The sequence below is a fragment of the Diplotaxodon limnothrissa genome, linkage group LG20, assembly GCF_057381915.1.
Source record: "Diplotaxodon limnothrissa isolate DT_005_m linkage group LG20, D_limnothrissa_male_GT1.1, whole genome shotgun sequence".
NCBI classification, from domain to species: domain Eukaryota; kingdom Metazoa; phylum Chordata; class Actinopteri; order Cichliformes; family Cichlidae; genus Diplotaxodon; species Diplotaxodon limnothrissa.
Window position 1 is genome coordinate 3,318,478 of NC_140615.1, and position 19,209 is coordinate 3,337,686.

The window sequence follows — 19,209 nt, forward strand, 5'->3', positions numbered from 1 at the left end:
GTTCTTCATATATGTATATGTAAAACGCTTTAAAAACATGGTTGTTACAGCATTACACACGCGTATGTTTTAAAGCGCATTTTCCGCTCGTTTCACTGCATTTTGCTGGTGTAGATTAGCCAATTTATGTGGCAAATTACTGGTCGGACTTTAAATACACAGCTAAAGAAAAAATACGTAGCGCATACTTTTGTTCTGAAACAAAATACATATAAACAGCTGTGCATTTTTACATATGAAAACGTTCACGTCGTCGCTGTACGAAGTGTAGCTCATCGACAGAAATAAACCACATTTAAAAATTAAGGTTATGCTTGTCACAGCATATTCTTCCTTACTTTTGTTTTTTCAGTGTACTTTTTTTTGAAAGCTACAAAATGTCCTAAAACAAAGTCCATGTAGGCCTACTGCCATATTAGGAAGAAAACAGCCGTACCTTTAATTGTTTTATTGTGGGCGACGTCGTATAATTATTTCCTCTTGCTGTGTAGGCAGTATGGCTGCTTTCTGAGGGTTACTGATGTTGGTGTGAGGCGTCAAAAGTTCTACCTGTCCTCCGTGGTCAATAACACACACACCTCATGATGAGTGCATGAAACCATTGGTGGTTTGGGAGGTACGGGCTAGAACAAGTACTTTTAGATGACTTCTTAAAAAAAGAGGGGGGGTGAAAGAAAGGAAAAAAACAACTGAGTCAAAATGTTAATGCACCGCTCTTAGAGATGGTCAGAGTCGCAGGTCAGAGGATATCGCTACACTTCCCCTTTTTATGTATTTATGGCATGTCATTAAGCCCGTCTGTCTAGACTGGGAAATAACACCTTGTTTGCCTACAAACAAACCGTCAGCAGTGGTGTCCAACCCCCTATTTATTATTCACAATCCGCTGTGATGTCAAGGTCAAAGTGACTGCATAGTCATGGTCAAGGGTAAATTAGAGGAGCCAGAACTTTCTACAGGGACTGAAAATCCAGGAAACGAACGAACAAAAGTTGAAATCTGGCGGCTTAGAGCCTCAAGTCTGACACAGCGCGCCAGAAATTGGCACATAAAGAAATGAAAGTGCACAGCAAAACTTAGACTAATGATCAATTCGGTTGGATTTGTTTGTTTGTTTTTTTAGGGATTAGCTTTAACGTTAGATTTAATATGAAAGGCCTCAGACGTAAAATGCTAAGACTAAAGAAAGGCACAGAAACCGTTTTCACGCTTTACATCTCACACGAAGAGTCATATACCTGGGTTTTAATTCAGATAAAACATTTAATCACAGACTTGATGTGGGCTAGTCACCAGGAGCTTAAAATAAACTGACCGCATCTTCAATTATTCTCAGGACACTCGTGTCTAACCGTTTATGTCCGCGTATTATTCTTCTCCCGTCATTTCCTGTTGCACAAGTAGCCTAGCCTAACTTACCTTTGAGAAATTCATGACTAAAGTCTGCATGTGAAACAAGTGGATGCGTGTAAAATACAACAAAACCTTCTCTTTAAACACATAAAAAACATGTACATAAACAAAACCACACAGACTTGTTGCATAATGTTGCCTTGGTGGGGAATTGTGTTTTTAGCGTCAGTGCGTAATTGACCTACTATTAAGACGCAGATAGACCGTGTGTGTGTGTGTGTGTGTGTGTGTGTGTGTGTGTGTGTGTGTGTGTGTGTGTGTGTGTGTGTGTGTGTGTGTGTGTGGCTGGGTGAAATGGCTTCTCAACTTAAATACAACTGCAACCTGTGTATAGGTTTACCTGGAACAACTCCGTACTGCAATTACAGCAGGCTCGAGCCTGTACACCGAATCCAGCGAAGGACTAAAACTACATTTACCAAAGCAAATGCTTTGCCTTTTAAATCTACTCAGGTTTTGTCAGTATGTTGGAAAATATTAATCAGCAAAATATGTTCTGAATAAATACTCTCAGTACAGATGGTGTCTAATTAAGACAATGTTTCTTGCCCTCTTAAAGGTTGCCGGTTTTTACGTTTCCGTTAGACCCACAACAAAACACTTTTGTACCTGTGGATGGAAAATAATAAGGATTGAAAATAATAACCCGCTAAATGTTCGCGTGAGAGCGGGTAGATAAGCCATTTGATTCGCTGAATGCCAGTTATTCTGAAACTTGAACGAATGCTAAATAACAGAAAAAAATGCACTGCCTTTAACTTTGATGGAAATTGCGGTGGAATTTTGCGGTACAAACTTCATGAGCACATTTCTCCGTTTCTCAAAGCTGATCTATGTAAATAAACGGGTCCTGTAAGTCTCAACATTGTAGTTCTCTGTGGAAGAAAGAAGTAAATTCCAGCATAGTTATTCATTTATGTTTTTCTGACTTTGCAAGTGCCAGTATGCCTTGTTGCGCACTAATCGTGACTAATCACTGTATCATCCCTGCTTGCCAACAAGATGACTCCAGGTTGCCCAGTTATTCTTAATCGAGTATTGTGCGAAATAAAAATCTGGACTCGCCCATCCGTTGCTGGGATGTTGTAGAGGAAAAGCGATAGAGGTCTGGGTCTCTGCTACTTAGTAGCACCGGTGTAACTTGAAACGAAAGGAAATGCTGCGAGGAGGGTGGCTGATTGACTTGGATATTTGAGCATTTTCATAATCATCATTTATTTATGAAACACGTTATCAGTACGTAATTCAACACCACAAAACAGTTCACATACTGCACCAAAGTAGAAATTACAGGCGTCGTACAAGGCGTGTGATCATCTCCAATGTTACACCAACGAAGTCAAAACAAGATAGAAACGATTGTGCATTTATGTGTAATACTCACTGACTTTAATGGTTTACAATCATTCCGGTTGCATGACAGAATCCTTCACTGATAAAAGGAAAAAATACAGGTTTGGGGGATATTCCAGTTTACATTTCCGCCATACTAGATAATATGAATTAAATAAGAAAGGCATTGCACTGTACAGATTAACGACATAGCAGCCTTTGTTTTACCCCAGGCTTTACATATCCCACACACATAGCTTTTGAAATTCAGATGTAACATTTTTTTCTTTTTCTTTCTTTTTCCTTTTTTTATTTAGAAAATTATTCTTTCTTCCGAAAGTCTTTTGTTGAAGACGATAAAGTCTCAAGTTCAGCATGTCTTTTCGCCACCGCAACCATTGTCCATGCGGCGACTACAGTTCAAAAATGACATTAAACCGTGTCCTCTGTTTTGATCAGTTGCAAGTATTGAAATATCATCAGTCCTTTTGAAATCTTAGAAAAAGGAAACAGGAAAAGAAACACACAATACTTGTCTTTGAAATACTAATATCGTTTTAAATATTATATATTTATATATGTACATTCCTATAAAACAAAATGTGAAGTGAATTTTTATATTTTCACAGTTTTTAGAGCATTATCCCTAAATTGAAATCGGAGACCTTGGTTGCGTGGTCGGTGGAGTTGATGATGGAACTTAAATTAAAAATACAAAAGAAATTTCTTCAACTACGATTGGAAGAGGTAAATATATGGCAAGATGATTTGGAAAGTGTGACTTGCAGTTTCAAGAAAGTCGCTCATCCATTCAAGTGGTGTGCATATGACTGTTCTTGGATTTACTGACAAATTTCTTCTCCTTGACTCGTCGGTTTTGGAACCAGATGGTGACTTGACGCTCTGAAAGGTTGGTGGCGGCCGAGATCCGCCTTCTCTTGTCTTTGGTGATGAACTTGCTCGCTGCATACTCTTTCTCCAGTTCCTTGAGCTGGATTTTGGTGTAAGGGACACGCTTTTTACGCCCTCGACGATAACTGCTGACCTCAGGCTGCAATGGCACAACATCTGCAAGAAAATAGGAACAGTTCCAGGAAAATATTAGTCGCTGTGCAAAATAGCACAATGTTTCATTTCACAAAACCAGCAATGCTGCGTTTGACAAGGCCGGTCAAATTTGGATGGACTCTACTGGAGTGAAAATAGGAAAATACAATCTCTTTGAGTGTGTGTGTGTGTGTGTGTGTGTGTGTGTGTGTGTGTGTGTGTGTGTGTGTGTGTGTGTGTGTGTGTGTGTGTGTGTGTGTGTGTGTGGTGACGGGAATGGGCTACAGAGTTAAAATTTTCTGGAAGTCAGAATCTCTGGTGTGCTGCACCTGACATGTGGAGAGGTGACTGAATAACTTCCAGTTGTTGTAAATGATCTTTCAATATCAAGTGACAGTTATGGTTCATACTAACACTTTATCTGATCTCACTGATAATCTGTGGACCAACGTAACTGCGGTTATTGTTATCTTAAACGAATCTCCCATTGACATGTAATCAAGCTGTGGGGTAAGACTGATAAGTGTAATTATATTTGGTCCGGTTGTGTGTGCCACACACCAGTCACCAGTAAGACACAGGAATCACAATCTGGCATCTAACTTGAAGACAGCTGGCAACTTTAAGTTTTTAATTCTTACAATAAAGTTATACATGTTTAACATATTTTATACTTTTCTTTAAAGGCTTTCTTGAAAGATTCTAGTTTTACTCATAATATAAAGCAATTTTCTTTTTTATACTCTATTCACTTTTTTTTGTTAATTCCCCGTAGTTCTTTTTTTTTTAAGTTAACCTAACTTTTGTGACTAGTCTCTTTCTTCAAGAGTAAAGCTAAATGCAAAACAGCCGTGCAAAAACATGACAGGACAAGCATGGCAATCTTAACACAAATACTGGCAAGCTGTAATACATGCAGTTTTTCGCCCCCTATAATTGGCAGCAAGAGATTGTTACGATACACTATTCTTGTTTAAACATGAAATTGGGGGGAAATCCACATTATTTAAGCTAAAGGATTTTAAAGCTATGTCCTATTATTTGACTCACTGTCCTCAAGCATTCAGTTATATCTTGTCATTAAATTGAGGATAACTGACTGGATATGAGAGTCACTGCATGTGTTTTTAGTTGCAAGAAAATCAGTTGATGCGCGTGAGAGGACGTCAGTCTGTGTGTGTGGCTGAAACAGCACAGAAAGGCAGCGCGCACTTGTGTGTTCGTACATGTGTACGCGCGTAACTGTCTGCGTGCCCGTGCTTGCGTGGCTTGCTCTTGTAACATTTATAACATTTAAAAAGCAATGGGGTCCCTACCAGAAATTAAAAATAGCTACAGATTTCAAAAAGATAATAAAGTCATAAGCTAAACAAAGTAGCCTAAACACTCTGTAAAGTGCATACTGGCGCATGCTATTGATATGAGGCATGCTGTGTGATGGCAAACAACGTAAAAGGTGAGCCTGTCCGTCTTTTTGAACCATTTATACGACATGATGCAAAGATCTGTATGTAATGCAAATGTTATAAATGAATCCTAATATATGCAAAAGACGCACCACGGGGGCGCTAAGATTTATTGGCACCATCCAAACGCAGCAGGCTAGCTAAGCCACTATATTGTCATACAAGGGGCAAAGGTATGCAGTGCTGTTCCTCTCTGTTCTACGTGACGAAACTTAACTATTGTCATCATATGACTGTCAAAAGCAAATACTCAGAAAGGATGGGCTCCAGAAAACCCACCTTAACGTGGAATTCCAATTTACTTTCAATTTATGCATATTTCAAAGAAATGCATGGGGATTTGTTGAACTTCAAACCATATGAATATCTCCGCATAAAATGAGAGATGCAGGAAAATTACACGTGATGACAGACATGGGAATTTACAGTTGTGTGTTTTTTCATCAGATTTAGTTTCCCGTGGCTCATTGGTAAGTTGATACGGAGACTTTAACACAATAAAATTAGATGACCACAGTACGAAAGCAAAGTAAACTATCTGCCTGCTTTTTAATAGCCCTAATGCGTATTAAAATGCTGCAAGCAGCTGGACTACTACAGAAATTCCAATCTGCCGGAACACTTTAAAAATCATTATACTTTTCCATACCTGGGAAAGGTGATTTCCAAATATGAGTTGGTTGTGTTGGCTCTTTGTAGCCATCCCAGCTATTAGGGAGAGCCCAGTGCTGGTAGCCCTCCATGGGAATCAAGGCGTCGTGGCGCGGTTCAGGGTGGGCACTGATACTGGGCACCACCGACACGTCGAGATATCCGGGAACAGCCTGATACGAGCTGGCGAAACTCGGGTAGAAGGCAAACTCTTTCGCCCTGGTAGACAGCTCTTCCGTAGGCAGCGCTGTGCTGGGCTCGGCATATTTCTCTGCGGGATGGTACGAGCAAGGCTTCTGCTGCAAGTTCACGTTGTGCGAGTGAGATAATCTGCAGCCGTAATATGGGTTTCCAAAGGGATAACCGTAACTCAAAGATGCACTTGATGATGTTTGAGAAGCGGGACACTGTCGGCCAGTGTCTGTGGAGGAAATATCCGAGTAGACGGAGCCCTGGTGGGTCGCTATGGTGCCAGAATGTCGTCCCAGCGCGGGGTGCGACATCAGGTCCCTGCAGTGGGTCGCAGGGCAATTACCGCTCAGTCCCTCCATTGTTTGGCTTTTATTCTGGTTGTTTTCATTCGGGCTTTTTTCATAAACGTACATCAAGGTGTCCGCCCAGCGTGGATGCAGAACTAGCGAAGTCGTCATATCACGGGCTGCCGATGCTTTTTAAAAGTCGACTACTCCAAGACGGACACCTCATTTCCAACTACAGTTTACACCGAGCGCATGCGCACATAGTGCTCTTGTGTGTCCACTTCATTAAGAATCTGGCACGTGATACGCTAACAAGTCCTACGAGATTGAGCTTGTGAGCAGGAGCAGAGCAGCCCTTTAAAGACCCACTGCCTCAAGTGTCACCGTTTTTCCTGCAGAACACCGAGTCATATCATTGGCTTAAATCACCTAGACCCACACCCTTAAAGGGGAGTTTGGATACGTTCACGATCTGGAGCAAACGAAAGCAACCTGTGAAGTTTAGCCGATTTCTGAAGATGCCAGGGCATATAACATTGTGCAAAGAAAAAATTAAAATAAAATATTTGTATTTACATTTGTGAATAGTATTTTCAGCTTCATATGACACAAACTCTTATCTCTGTCCATTACTTTGTGGTGGATATGTTGCGTCTGGGGTTTTGTTTGAAATATAAAAATATATAATATTACAGAACGATAATGTAATATGGAATCTTAATTATGTAGTCAACTTAATCTTTATTATCGCACACTGGTCTTAGGTATATGTGGGACACTATATATGCATATTCAAACCTCTTATCAAGGCTCCTTCCTAGAAGTGCGCATTTAGATCCGTATCTTCTACTAATTCGCACATCAATATAATGAAGAAATTCTGTTTTGTTTTGTTTTTTTGCAGCAGGGAATAATCAGGATGTTACTAATATTACATTTAAGATGTTGATATTGTGAAAACTATAATATTTCATTTTATGTATTTCTTTTCTTTTATTTAGTTATTTTTTAGAATGAGGTAATTATTTTTTGCAGCATATTGTTCTTAATTAAGTAAGTATCTACAGGTTGGCCGGGTGTGTGCGCGCCGTGTGTATGTGATGCAGACCTACCAGGCTGAGTTTTAGGATTATCAACCGTGAATGTGCTGAATGACAGTCACTGCACCGCAGTACCAGCCGCCACAGGACGAGATGAAAGTCATAGCAGGTAAGACGCCGTCATTACAAAATAAGCGAACAGTGTTTTGGTATTTAAATATATAAATGCCGTAATTGCCCATACTGACTGATAGCGTTTAGTTTTTATAGAGTTTAATCCGTTATATGTTTAAGTAAGGATATATTTAGTTTAAAGATTCACTCTCAGGCCCAAAGTGAGTTTCAACGACAAGAAGACAATCAAAGTCACCATTAAGCGAATTCATGTGATGTTTCCGTTTCACTGTGCACTTCATTCATACTCTATAAGTGGATGCTGACGCTACCAGGGGAAAATAAGAACAAGGGCCGCTTTGAGCTGGACTGTATTTTGGCTAAAGAGCTTATTTAATTATACTCCATGATAGATATGCGGACCTATTTCTTCCAACAACTCTTCCTCTGTTGTTTTATCTGCGTCTTCCTTTAGATTTGTAAGACTATTCAAAAAGTTTTAGTTCTTCTTATTACCACCAGGTTCTATACCCCCCCCCCCCCCCCCCCACACACACACACACACACACACACACACACACACACACACACGCACGCACACACACTTTCTTCTGTTCTGCATTTCAAAAATTACTTCTGAGCTAATATATAAAACTTTACTGTATTTTCAAGTTTCAAATATGGCCGATAGGCTAGGCCCACAGTGAATCCATAAAGGCTTTTTGTAATGCCTGTTCCATGAGTCACTCATAAAGCAGGCTACAAGCTACCCTGTAAAGGGCGGATAGTTTATCAACATTTTTGCTCTTCTGAGTTGTCTTAGGAATAATCGAGCAACCGTTGCGCATTTGCAAACAGCACTGGGGAAGCCGGACCCCTGTTGTTCCTCGGACGGAGACTTTAGCTCTTTTGTCTCAAGGAAATTACAACTGCGAAAAGCTCATCCAAGCGGCAGCTGCACGGAAGTCCAAGGTCAAGGTAAAAAAAACGCAGACAAACAAGGTCGTAATCAGAGTCTAGACAGGCAAGAATGAACTTCACACTGAAGTATGCAGCAAACTAGAAGTTATTTGGAGACCCTTACTCTAAAATATTTGCTATGTGCGAAGAGGGGGAAAGAATTCCAAATACTATTTAGTTTCTGCTTGAAAATCAGGAATTTGACAACATTTGCGCGGCAGAAAACCGGCACCTTCCAAACTAAGAATTTAGCTCCTTTTTATTATTAATGACCGTATATTAAAAATCTTCTTTAATTGTTAGTATTTTTAATCAATGCTGTCTACTATAACAGATGCAAGTGCATATTTCTTGCTGATTGTAGAAACAGTTCCTCCAGACTGATGATGTAGCGTTGGTCGAATAGGCAGCCTGATAGTTTAACATTAAACAAAGCAAAGCCAAAAAAAAAGAGAAGGAAAATTGCAATCCACTATCTTTTTTCGTATACAAATATATAAATCACGTGTTAATCTGACCTGTACATTTCTCTAAAATAGACTGGAAATGTCCGTTTCTGATTTTATCAATCATTTCTGAAAAACTAGACTACACTACATTATCACAACAGATTAACATCTTAAATATACGGGTAACTATTGAATTTGCCTTCTTTAACCCTTTGTAAGTAGAAGTAAGTATTATGACTATCACGTTTATGGTTAGGAGAGGGAAAAAAGCAAAAAATATATATAGATTGGATAGTATGTAGGCGTTTAAGGAAAAGTAGCAAAGATACCAGTAACTCCATGTTAGCTATAGTGTTTAATTAGCCCCACAGAAAATATGTTAACGTGAACTTCAGAATTCATTATCTTTCATTAACCCTCAACCTGCTTAAGATACACAGATTCTTATAAATATTTCCCGCAAGTTTCCGCATGCCCAAGTTTCACATTGTATTTAAAAATTCAAATTAATATCATCCGAACTACCCATTCACAGCGAGATTTATAAATAATTAATTGTAAAATGAAGATTGCTATTTTCTTGCCCACACTGAACCCTGAACTTGAGTTTAGGGTTCAAATGAGTTGCTCTGGGTAAGTACGCAAACTTGTCTCTTATGCTGGGAAATCAGACTAAAATTCATTCGCCTAAGTGGGTTTACTTTTTTTGTCACCGCATATTATAGTTCTTAAATTTGCGTATAATGACAAGAAAGAAGGAAACGCTTTCAATCAAAGTCGCGATGCTTGAAGGGGTATTAACCAAACTACAAAAAAATAAATGACTAAATAAATTACGCAAATACATTTGCAGTCAGAGACAATAGTGAAAAACTCTCACTGCTCAGTTTTAAGCAAAGTATTTTAGAGAGGTTCTGGATACTTCTCCTTATTCGGTTTATGGGAACTTCGACCAGAAAATAAAAAAAAACATGTAATTTTACAAACATTCATCCATCTTAAATATTAAAACTTTTGTTTAAAAACTTAGAATGATCTGCAAGGATGAATCAAATACTCTTCGCTGCGAAAGCGGAGGAAGTGTTAATAGAAACGACTATCCTGACCACCAGCAATGATGCCTCGCAGTAAATACATTGACAACCAGACATCACGTCCTGCCAGACAGGCCCTGTCAGGCGGGGAGAGCGCCTGTCTGGTGCATTGGTTTGTGGGGGAGGGGAACCTTCCATCCTCATACAACGGCTCCCTACCTGCAGCTTCCGCTGTCAACTCACTGCATATGCACAAGACTTAGCCGATGGCTATTAAGCCAGAAGAATATGCGTTTACATCATGCACCGAGCGCCATTTTGACTCTGCAGTACAAGGCTGTAGTGTGTTATTGTACAGCCCCATTCAACCCAATCCCATTTCCCGCAGGCCCATATCTTATTCAAATAATAATGACACTGCCATCATAACCTACAAATTAATCTTTTGAGGTAGAGACAAATTAACCTAAAGCTAAGCCTAAGTGAATTATTTTTCATCTATCTATGAAATAGTATCTTAACAGTTTCATTATGATGCAAATCCTTGGATATATTTAAGAGTTTGCAATCAGCTGCAGGCTGAACCAATGTTATAATGAAGTTAAAATCACTGGTAATTCAACTGAAAACCACACGTAGACAAACCAAAAAACCAAATAGATGTGCGCAATATAGTAAGGAGCCCATGGAGACTTTTAGCGGCTTTAAGTATACTGTATATGGACGAAGCAATTGGACCCAAACTGGATTGTGATACATAAACATGACAGGAAACTGAGGCTCATATTAACTTGAAAACATCGTGTAAGTCACACGTTACTGCTTGAGTCGCAACATGTACTTCCATGCTTGCATTAATCTTTGTTCGTGCAACATTTTCATCTGAAAAATACAGCACTTCTCCTCCTCCTAGGAATCGCATGTGTGTGTGAAGGTGGACTATTGTTCTGGAAGCAGGACAATGCTTTCCTGTCATGAAAGCATTCCTACAAAACTAAAACAGCATCTCAATCTGGTGTTTTCCTCTCCGAGCTGCATTTAATTTACGATCAGAAGAGTTCGTAAGCATATATCCATCATCACTGACTTTCTATGTCAACTGTCAGGGCATAGGGCAGCATGTGATTTTTGCCAAGGTCTGAAATATATAACTAGGCGGTGCAGTGCTTGGTGCGTGACAAAGAATGAATTTTCAAGACAGTAACAAAAAATGTTAATTTAAACGCAATGCGTAAATAGATCAGGGTACAGCTTTTAGTTTGCTAGAACCTAGGTCAACAAATTAGCCTGGTTGTTGCATTTTCTGTGTCTTGCCGCATAAGGATGAGCAGCTGATACTAGCAGCCGAACCTGGATAAGGCATTTGTGACCCCAATCTAATGTAAACTACGTGGCAGTCGCCTATACGTTTTCAGGAGATAAATCTACTGCAAAATCGCAGTCTAATTTCAGTGGTAGGAAGACATGTTTGCCAGGCAAACTTAAATTACATTTAGTATTCGTGAAACAGCACACAGTGAACAGAAGACACAAGTGTATTGAGTTTAGACAATACGGTGCAGGGAGTGTCCCAGCCCTTTAGATTCAAACCACTAATACTTTCTTAAATAGACTCTTACCAACTTAAGGTTAAAGATGTAAACTACTGCAAAGCCAAGTAACAAAATATGGCGGACGTTTGAAAATTAGTACGTTTAGCTTGAAGTTGGTCATCTTCAGGATAATCACCGACAGGTTTGGCCATTTTACGCGTCAGGGATAGCACAGTGTAGAGAGTGGCTGTATGTCATGACTCTTTCAAACACGCTGCATGAAAAGGACTACATACACATACATATACATTAGGCGTAATTTACTTCAGATTTGACTCTTTTAATTTCACCCAAAGCAGGTAGACTATGAGAGCATGGCCGCAAACTAAAGGAGGCCAAGCAGAGCCGCGCCCACAGAACAGAGGGTATGGCTGGCAGACCACCGCTCCAGCTAGGCCAGATGGATTTACAAAATACAACGCAGGCTTTACAACCTTTTTTTTAAAAGTGTACTTATCATATTCTTATTACATTGTCCATTGTTCATCATTCGTTCACTGCACTGAACTGATAACAGGGTCTTTTACAAAATTCGAGAATAAGAAATTGTGCAGGTCATCAAGTTGCAATGCAAAGTGTATTTCTGAAATGCAATAAATTCGTCAGGAATACAGCACCGATTTAATGGGGAGCATGTAAGCCGCAAACATTTGTAGAATTTCGCACAATTCAGATGACAAGCTACACCAGCATCACCACAAAAACAGACGGATAAATAGATCTGATAAGGTGGTTGGTGTAGTGACACAACAATTTATGATTTTAGACACATATCTTGCTGTATATTAGGCTTCCTGACGTGGATAAAGGCAGTTTAGCGTAGCCTTGCGCAATTATCTCTTAAACTCATCACAAAATGAGTACTGCCACTATAGACTTAAGGTTTTTATTTTAACTTCTGCAATGCATTATTTGATTTGATATTTACTTTTATAACGACACATGACACCAACACGTTACTAAGTCTTATCTCGTCCAACACTGCAGGCCCAAATTTTGTCCAAGTTTTGCCTTTATGTGCGCCGTTGTTGATAAAATATTCTTTTGTATATGCCAAATCTTTGATTTACCACTGTTTAAGTGGTAAATCAAGTTTTGCAAGAGTCACTGCTTAGTGTTCCTGCTGCAGTCTAGAGGGTGGACCGGTGAGAAAGCTGGCAAAATAAATCCACAGTTTGACGCGTCTCGTCGGAAGTCCAAGTTCAAGTTAAGAGAGGCCGTCGCTCCATCTGTCCAGACAGCAAAACAAAAGACACACACGTTCATCATTAATCACCTCACTCCTTCTCTCAAAGAATAAAGCCCTTAAAACTTTTTTCTGCACATTTCAGACTTTCACTACACAAGCTGTCCCTTAAATGAGTTCTACCCACGCCAGAAGTGTGTTTAATATGTTTGAAGCTTCCCAATTGTTGCCGAAAAAGATCTTTGAGAAGCTATTTTTCTGTTGAAGAGCTATTCTCCTTAACAGCAGGTCTGAAAAAAGAACAACACAGTCATCTGAGGTTAAGCACGTTTATTTCGAAAGTGTTTATCGCGACGAAACTGATCCAAAATATGTTTGGCCATTTAAGATATAGAAATCTGTATTGAAATAATCTTCAAGGATATCTTGCGGTTTTTCTTGTAGTAGTTTCTGTAGCCTAGTTTCTGTGCCACCAGAGTTCATTACAGTTTCTAACACTATGCAGTCTTCAAAGAGTTCTTATGTGTCAGCATGCAAACAGAGTTCCGCGGACACGCGCTCGGAATATTTTTGCGCTTAAGACGCCACTATATCAACTACTGAGAGGGCTGCCAGTTGAATTAAAAACTGTTTCTAAACAAAGTTTATACAGAAAAGCCGAATAAAAATAATCGCTTTCTGATCAGTAACTAGTGAGGAAACGTGCACAAAGAACAGAACACTGCAGATCCAACTCTGCGTGAAGTGTTTCTTTATAAGTATGTAGCTAAAATAACATATTTTACTTTTTGCTCCACTTAAAGTCCAAGTATCCAGACTAAGATGCAAATATTTAATTTGAAGTCCTAAATGTACCCACACGTTCCTTATCATTTTCACTGTGAAATCCATGCAACATGTGAAATGCACTATATACTGTAGTATTACTTATTTTCAAAAGGCGAAACATGCAGATTGCATTTTGAGGTACAAAATGTAAGCAGTGGACTCGGTTGTAACATGCACACGGCTTGTTTGGATAACCCACCCTGTGAAGCTCACTTTACTCTAGCACACCAAATAAAAATGCGGGAAATTTACTGGAAGAGATTTTTAGAATAACTTCCTCACCTAGTCTGCAGCAGTTCAACGGTGACTGTATCAAGAGCTTAAAATCAAATAGGCTGTTGGTTTGGAGGAGCTGCGGACTGGAAAATGATGTCAGCACCTGCATGATGTTGTGATGAAGAAAATCTTGAAGTGAAACGGTGCACTTGAAACCAAACGGAATCATATGTGTAAACCAACAAATATGTATGTAGGTAACTACTATATAGATTTAGTTTAATTATGAGTTCTTATGAAAGGAGTGAATCATAATCTAATACACCAGAAGCGCGCGGCTGTGTGTTTTTGATGCCGAGGTAACAGATTAGATGTGCAGAGGTGGTTATTTTTGCCCAAGTTTGTCATCTGAATTTGAGAAACTGACATTAAACTACTAAAATTACTCTAAAATCAGTCATTTATCTTTGATTATACAAAGCAAAGTTTTTCAGTTTCACTGAAGGGGGTAGCTTAGTAGAGTTTATAGGGGTTAAAGTGCTTTTTATTTGCGGTTAAACCAATAGCTAATTTGTGAATTTTGAAATATTGAACAGTCCTTTTTAACAAAAATAATAATTAAAAAAATTGAACAATTGAACAACTGCCGCAGTTTCGATGAGCTATACCTGAAATAACATTGCTTAAAATAACTCCAGAAAAGATTTTGTGTGGAGTGCGTGCGATCTCTTTCATCGCTTCTACCTGCAACCTACCCCCTGTCTTTACATCAACAGGATTACTTTGCTGTGCTGATATATTGGCGAAAACAGCTCGGAAATCTAAATAGTGAACATGTAATGAACACAGACATTTTTTTTAATTATGACGGAAATCTTTTACACAGCTCCCTCTTTATGATAAACAGATACTAAGTTGAATATGTCACAAGTGTGACTATTTGAATTCTGCTCAGTCAAATGATCTTTTCTGCAGAACTACCGCTGACCCTCGTTCTATACATACTGGTCCATTTGACCGTTTAAGAGATAAACATAGCTGTCCCTGAGAATGGTTGTTCGTGCAAAACTAACATTAAGCCACACCTGGAGCATAACAGAGAAGAAATTATAAGGCAAACCATAGATAACCAAAGAATAATTGATGGAGTTACACATTGACTATGTCGTTCACTGTCTAGGTGCGTTTTTCGGCTTCAAGTACATAGCCTGGATGGGCGGTGGAAAGGATAAAGGAGAGAGGCAGATCAATTCATGGACCAAAATCAGTTCTGGCTCATTTGTTCCGGTGTATTGCGCACATAAAGATGAGCAAGGCGAAGTTCAAGTTCAAAGTCCCCGTGCTCAGACAGAGCTGTGTGTGCTCAGGAGAGGACACTCCACCTCTCTCATAAACCAAAACAGTAGCCGTGTGCATAAACAGGGTCCAAATTCGAGAAAGAAATGTCTCTCATATAACTCGTCAAAAATATAATAAAACAAAAATAAAATATAAAAAAGGAAACGAAACTGCAAACAATCTTATCAACCCCGTCATAAGGGGTTAATCTATTTTTTGATCTGTCCTTGACTCGCTTTTATCTTATCTGTAGTGATATTTTAAAGCTGTTGGCTGTAGAGAGAATGTCTTCTTATCAGCTCGGTGCTAGGGCATCTTATTGACTCGGGTTTTCTTTTTAAGTCTGAATGATATTACGAATTCTGGCTGAATTGGGTCACCCCTTTCACCCAACTACTTAAAATTAAAATAATAATAATAATAATAATAATAATAATAATAATGATAATAACACACCGGTTATCAAACTTAAATCTGCAAATTTGATCACCTGTCCAATCACGTCCTCATCTAATATTTCAAAAGTCAAAGCACATACTTTGTCAGGCATCATATCTCAGCAGATGAGGATGCCAAACCTTCTGAACCTTGTGGTGTTAATATTAATTCTGGAATTCATTCATTATCCCCGTTTGAACCCATTAAAAAGTCGTGCATAAAAATAAAATTTATCAAATATGTCGATATCAAGATATTTGTGGAATGTAACCCACGTAAATAAACGAAAAGAAAATACAAATAAAGTAAAAGGAGCTCTATTTTCATAAAAACCAAAATTATTTAAAATAATAATAATAACACTTTGCAACCAGATCTCTTTGGCGCTGATTTCTTGCCATTTTCTTTTATAATGTTTGGCTTAAAAACGTGTGCCTCCTTTAAGACACGAATTACTTCATACAAATCACGAAATACAAACCAAACTTAAGAGTTTATAACACTTTTATTAACATATTCGAGGACTAATATAAGGGATACATGACCACATTCTCACACTTTTCTTCGCGTGGGATTTTTATGAAGAAACCAGCAAATTCCAAAATTTCGGACCTTGAACTGCACCTCTGTATCACCAGAGGACTGCATCGGCTTAAGGGCTTTAATTAATTTTTAATTTAATTGCACAATTAACGACCGGAGAAGCTGTAAAATAATCCGTATCGCTAAGATATTAAATGCGTGAGAGCATTTTACATGTTGTTATGGTGATTATTTTGAGAGTCGGATACAGCGTACAGATTAATATAAATATCAGGCCGGCTGACTGACTGTGAACAGTTGACTAACAATGTTCAACGCAAACAACAAAAACACGCTTCGGCAACATTTAGTTCTGATATTATCTCTAACTAAGAGGAAAACATGGCATACGAAGAAAAATGTAAAAAGTCTGTTTCTAGTGGTATAAATGCAGTCAAAATAGTAAATACAAATAAACAATTGAAAATCAACGCATTCAAAACATGCTTAACAATAGGATCGTGGGTGGGGGTCATATTCACTTAAGAAATTGGAATTATGTATCCCTGTTGCACCTGCTATCGATGCTGTTTGTTTGTTGATGGAACTTTTTGACTTTTTGAATGTATTTTTTTCCAGCTTTTTTTTTTTCCTTCATTGTTCTACAATTACAGCTTTCATATTAAGCAGCTCTTTATTATACAGCACCCCAGAAGAGAAAATCTGGTAAAGCCTGAGTGACTGCATCAACACACCAACCTATAGTTTCATATAATAACATTTAATTGCAATATCTAAGCATCTATGGAACTTTTTAGTCAGGATTCCTAAAGCCCACAAATGTAATTTCACAATATAACCAGGAGTTTAACCCCAGTTTTGGAAAACATGTTTTCAAAAATCTTTTTTTTTCTCAGTAAAACCAGGTGAAAACACCTCACTGAATCACCTCCCTTGCACATTCCCGTGTGTAAATGGTTCTCCCAAGCCTACGTTGACTGTTGTGGAATCCTGGAAATGACCCAAGGTAGAAACATTTGGTCACAGCCTTGCTCAAGGTCAGAACAAACACAAAAAGACCATTTAGTTTGGCTGAATTTGGGCCAGTGTGCGAAGAAGTCTATCCCAAGAACCTGTAGAGATGTACAACACATCAGAGGCAATTCAGTGTTTATTTATCCAACCTTTCCATAGGAACTGCAATTAACTGGCATTCCTAAAACAGCTAACTGACTGCATGCGCTAGCCCTTAAAGCTAAGAAATTGGTCCAGGCTTCAGTTTTAAGCTGGAGCCAGATGTGCCCTGGAGGCAGCTAAACGAGCCTCACTGTTTTAATTCTGTGACTTGCCCTGTCCTCATATGATGCAGTTTTTTGTTCATATCATTCCTTTAGCAATGTTTAAATTACAACAGGAATAACTAGAAACTGTATACACATAGGGCTAGTGCACCATTTTTCTTTTTTATGTTATTTAGTCTTTGAGTAATACTGTTACTATGATGATTACACAATAACAAACAATATAATAAGAGCCATAAGCAACAGCATTTCATCTTTAATACTATAAAATTAAGAAAATTATGGCATTTCTGAATAATCTAATAATTCCCCTATTTTGCCCTTGGAAAAACTGCATCATTAATGCCACGCATCCAGTAATGAGGAAAGCAACATCATAAACTACTAGTAGTTTTTGTCCTCTGACATTACTTACAGCAGAAGAATGTTTCAGATCTTACATCGGTATTTTGTTTATGCATGAAAATGGACAATCAATAAATAACAGTGACACATTTTAGACAACGCTAAAAACATTGTTTCAGACACAGTACATGTCTGAAAATCCAAAATACCTATTTTCAGTGTGACAAACTAAATAAATAAAAAATAACAGTAAATTGTGGAATTTACAACAGTTACCAAATATTACAAAGAGTGAAAAGACTGTTGGTATAGTATTTGTCAAATCTGTACTGTTTTCAGTTTTGTCTGCTGTAAAAAGCTGTATTCATTATATAAGTATGTTCTGTTGAAAAAAAAAAGATTTGCAAATACATATAAACTTTTCAAATAAAGGTCTGGATTATTTTTAGAAAAGAAGGCTGGGGGGGTGTTTTTTTAACTAACAAATTAAAATTCCACATTCCATCCTTACTCGTATTGCTAAAATAAAAAACTATTACAACAATAATGACAGATATTTTAGAGTCGGCTGGGGAAGGAACTTGGTGGGATAAAACAAAATTACATGACATTTGGCACATACTTTTTGATGAATGAATGTTTTGATTTGCAGCACAACACTAAAGAAAGCAAATTATATTTTTTTAAAAACATAGCAATTTTCGAGACCACAATGGAGATCCACACAGTTCTTACAGCCACGGTATTGCTGTGTGTGAATGCCCTGAGATGACAGAGCCGTCTAAAGGACCCTGATGGATACTGTGCATGTATGTTTCTGAAAATCAACTCAGAAAAGGACAATGCCGTGCTCTCATTCTACATGAGGGTGCATGTTTAATATTCAGGAGAAAAATAAGTCCCACAGTTTTTCAACATGTGGCAAGAAAAAGAAACAGCTGATGTAACACTTTTAATAAAAAGTTCAAAAGTCGCAGTTTTGTTTCGTGTAGCACAATTTTGCCATTGTCTGCATCTATCCCCGTCAAGCATTCTGTATAGGATGTTCTTTCACCTTAATACCAAAACACAAGTAGCTAAAAGAATAAACATAAGTCTTTGCCAGCTATAACTTTTCCTTGTACTTCTATTTTCTTTTTGTATGTGTTAAGAAGATTAAAACAAAGATGTATTTCACATCTTTTAACATCCTGTATTTCACTTCTCAAACTATTTAATATAGTGATAGTTTTTATGTGTACAATTTTGTTATGCAAACCTATACAAGTATTTAATGCACGTACAGGAACCCTGCAAACCCAAATAAAATCCCTTCATATTAGCCGATTTACTGCACGCTACAGTAAGTGCCGTAACAAAAGAAAAACGTTTAAGCTTTTAAAAAATCTGCATCATTTTTAAAATGTTATCATATTTTGATTCTAGTTCAACTAGAATCAACCTTTTTTCCAGTGTGTC

At 38.1% G+C, this 19,209-nt stretch overlaps 1 protein-coding gene across 1 annotated transcript; it reads right to left on the bottom strand.

The window, feature by feature from the left end:
• Window positions 1-3,556: 3,556 nt before the first annotated feature.
• hoxc13a (homeobox C13a) lies at window positions 3,557-6,559 on the bottom strand. Its single transcript, XM_085344108.1, has 2 exons — window positions 5,908-6,559; window positions 3,557-3,813 (listed from the first exon to the last, which is right to left on the bottom strand). Exons 1-2 carry the CDS (start codon window positions 6,557-6,559, stop codon window positions 3,557-3,559), a joined length of 909 nt encoding a protein of 302 aa, XP_085200234.1.
• Window positions 6,560-19,209: the final 12,650 nt, after the last annotated feature.